At 48.1% G+C, this 3,433-nt stretch overlaps 1 protein-coding gene across 1 annotated transcript in view; it reads left to right on the forward strand.

Moving 5' to 3' along the window:
• Positions 1-3,433, forward strand: part of EMC8 (ER membrane protein complex subunit 8) — a 41,997-nt gene that overhangs the window by 22,214 nt on the left and 16,350 nt on the right. The window contains exon 3 of the mRNA XM_005862533.2: positions 1-246. Coding sequence (XP_005862595.1) covers positions 16-246 — 231 coding nt within the window. The 5' untranslated portion in view covers positions 1-15. The remainder of the gene's footprint in view (positions 247-3,433) is intronic.

Genomic DNA, 3,433 nt, shown 5'->3' on the forward strand with positions numbered 1-3,433 from the left:
CATCCCGGGCTCAGCATGCCCGGGGTGAAGCTGACCACCCAGGCCTACTGCAAGATGGTGCTTCATGGAGCCAAGTACCCGCACTGCGCCGTCAATGGACTGCTGGTGGCTGAGAAGCAGAAGCCGCGCAAGGAGCACCTACCCCTGGGCGGCCCGGGCGCCCACCACACGCTCTTCGTGGACTGTATTCCCTTGTTCCATGGCACCCTGGCCCTCGCCCCCATGCTGGAGGTGGCCCTCACCCTGGTAAGCGTGGGAACGGCTCCTGGCCGCCCCTCGGAGATGGCCACGCAGCCCCTGCCGGAGGCTGACAAGCGTCCGGCGGGGCCTGGAACCCGCCCTCTGAGGTCGCCGTGACGGTGAAGGCGGGGACCGCGAGCGCGCGGAGATCGTTGCCCGGCGCTTAGGAACTGCCCGCGGATGGCAGCTTGTAGTAGCGGTGGCCCGAGGAGCCACCCTCACCGTCGTGGGTGTTCTTAAAGGCGCTGTAGGCAACGAGTAATCCATGAATTTCCTCAAAACAGTAGCCTTTCTAGAAACACGCTGTCGTTAACTGGGTGATGGTTCGAAGGCGTTGCCGTTTGGGATTTGGAGTCGCGGGGAGGGTTGAAGCCTTGACACCCGCACGCTGGAGTTGGGTTCGAGCGCACCTCCACCGAGCCGGCTCCCCATCCGACGTGGGGTACACACGCTGTGGCTCTTTTGATGTTGGGACTCCGCAATCCCACAGCCGAGACACGTTAGAGAGGTGGCAAGAGGTGGCGTTGGCATCACAGGCACTGCGCCCCTTGAGCGCGTGTGAGCAATGTTAAGGTGAATTTATCTCTCCCCGTTTGTGACTTATCTAGCATGCTGCCCCGGTTTTAAGAGCTCAAGACTTTGTAAAATTAAAAAGCGGGAGCAGTGGTACCTTCTATCCACCACACTTTTATGTGTCTTCTTACGATGACTGCTTTATTGAAGCTCAGTGGGGAAGACCTTGGGTTACGTGTAAACTGGGTGGTAATTGAATTATAGGCAGTAGTTTTTGCGGTATCGTGATCAATAAGGGAAAAAAGACCAGCTATAAATTCCTGTGAGTTGTTCAAACCTTGCAGCGGTTCTCAACCTGTGGGTCGCGACCCCTTTGGCGGGGGAACGAACCTTTCACAGGGGTCGCCTAAGACCATCCTGCATATCAGATATTTACATTACGATTCATAACAGTAGCAACATTACAGTTATGAAGTAGCAACGAAAATAATTTTATGGTTGGGTCACAACATGAGGAACTGTATTTAAAGGGCCAGAAGGTTGAGAACCACTGCTAGAGAGAAATAAACTAGCCTCAGACCTGCCTCAGTACCTGAGCTGAATGAAATACTGTATTTTTCTTTTAAGTATAATAAACTATGACTAAAAACACATTTAATTCTTACAAAAAGTAGAAGGCATAGGTAGAAATCCTATCTCTATACATCCCACCAAGTAAAATAAGTCCATTTCACAATTCACCTGATTATGGCACCCATGTAAATTGGTAAGCAGGAAGTTCCTTTGGGCAAATGGTCCCGGCGCATGCTCACTGGGCACACCTTTCAGTGCCTGTTAAACTGAGTCGTGTGAATTTCTTCATATCATCTCTAAGCAGGAGATAGATAAGAAGTAGATGGTATTTATAAAAGCAACCATTTTAGCTTCTGAAGAAATGTACTGTTAATACCAAAACATCACTGGGGTATATACGTGTATATATTTTAATACAAGTCTTTTCAACCAGCTGTCTTAATTATTCTGTTATCAAGGGAATTGCAGGCTGCTTAGATGTGTAGTGTATTCACTTGCAGAGAATTAGATTTACCAATTGCATTAATGTAGGATTACTTATTTCTCCAACAGTACCAGGCCTGTGATGGAGGGATTACAGCTGTATATGAAACACAGTACCAGCTTAGCAGTTGAATTTGTGCCAAGCAGACAAGTACAATGCTGAAGAATAAGTGTCATGTGGGGTTAAGAAGAAGGTGGTGAGGGGTCCAAGAGAAAAGTCAGCTAACCGAGGCTTACAGAGTTAGGAAAGGCAGGCTGCCCAAAGAAAGACATGCAAGTAGTGGCCCAGTGGGCCAGCCATAGTAACCCAGGGAGTAGAGGGAGAACATTCAAGGCAGGGGAACCAGCATGTGCAAAAGGGGCCAAGGGTAAAATACAGATAGGAAAGGCAGGCTGCCCAAAGAAAGAGACATGCAAGTAGTGGCCCAGTGGGCCAGCCATAGTAACCCAGGGAGTAGAGGGAGAACATTCAAGGCAGGGGAACCAGCATGTGCAAAAGGGGCCAAGGGTAAAGAGGTGAGCAGTGGACAGATATTGTAGAGGACCTTGCAGATCACACAAAAGAGTTTGAGCACCATCATGAGGACAGGGAATCCACTGGAGGTGGGTTGCGTGGTCAGACTTTTAGAGTGATGGTTCTAGCCTATAGCAAAGAGAATGTTGGGGCCCTAGCTGGTTTGGCTCAGTAGATAGAGCATCTGCCTGTGGACTGGAGGGTCCCAGGTTCTATTCCAGTCAGGGGCACATGACCGGGTTGCGGGCTCAATTCCCAGTAGGGGGCGTGCAGGAGGCAGTTGATCAATGATTCTCTCTCATCATTGATGTTTCTATCTCTCCCTCCCTTCCTCTCTGAAATCAATAAAAATATATTTTAAAAAAAGAGAGAGAATGTTGGAGACAGGAGTACATACAAGACTAGATGCAGAGAGGTGGCCTAAACTGAGTGCAATGTGAATGCAGAGAAGGATCAGGGGGAGCCAGGAGGGAAAATCCACAAGACTTGGTGACTAATCCAATGTGGACATAGGGAAAAGGAAGCAAGGGGGAATCCTCAGTTTCTGAGTTAGGCATTGAGAGGACAGTGGTGCCTTTCATTGAGGGAATATGAAGACAACCTAGTGTTAAAGTTGAATGCGTCTGGAGCTCAGAAGATGGATGGGCTGGAGACATAGATTTGGGACCAATAGCTTCTCAATGACTTTTGAAGCTGTAAGAACAGGTCATGTTGGCCAGGACTGTGTGTAGAATGAGGAGAGCTATGAACAGAAGCCTGAGGAACTATAGCTTTTTCAGGGTGGATGGAAGAACAGGAGTCACAGGGTAATTGAGTAGCCAGAGGGGTAGGAGGAAAAGGAGTATTGCTTTAAATCCATATACAGTCCTGTCAGAAATACATAGATAAAGACAGACTTGAACTTCACTGGGAATTAGTAATAAAAATATTCCTAATGCTCATTCTTAAGTAACCTTTACAGAGTTAAAGAGTTACGTTCCTATAACAAGATATGAGTGCAACACTTGAGAGAATGAAATATGTATACTAACTATAAACAACTGCATTTGAGTCACCATTGCATGAATTTCCCCATGGAGCAGGGCTGCTTCCCAAACCACTTACCTGGTC

This window comes from Myotis brandtii, unplaced genomic scaffold (genome assembly GCF_000412655.1).
Source record: "Myotis brandtii unplaced genomic scaffold, ASM41265v1 scaffold165, whole genome shotgun sequence".
NCBI classification, from domain to species: Eukaryota; Metazoa; Chordata; class Mammalia; order Chiroptera; family Vespertilionidae; genus Myotis; species Myotis brandtii.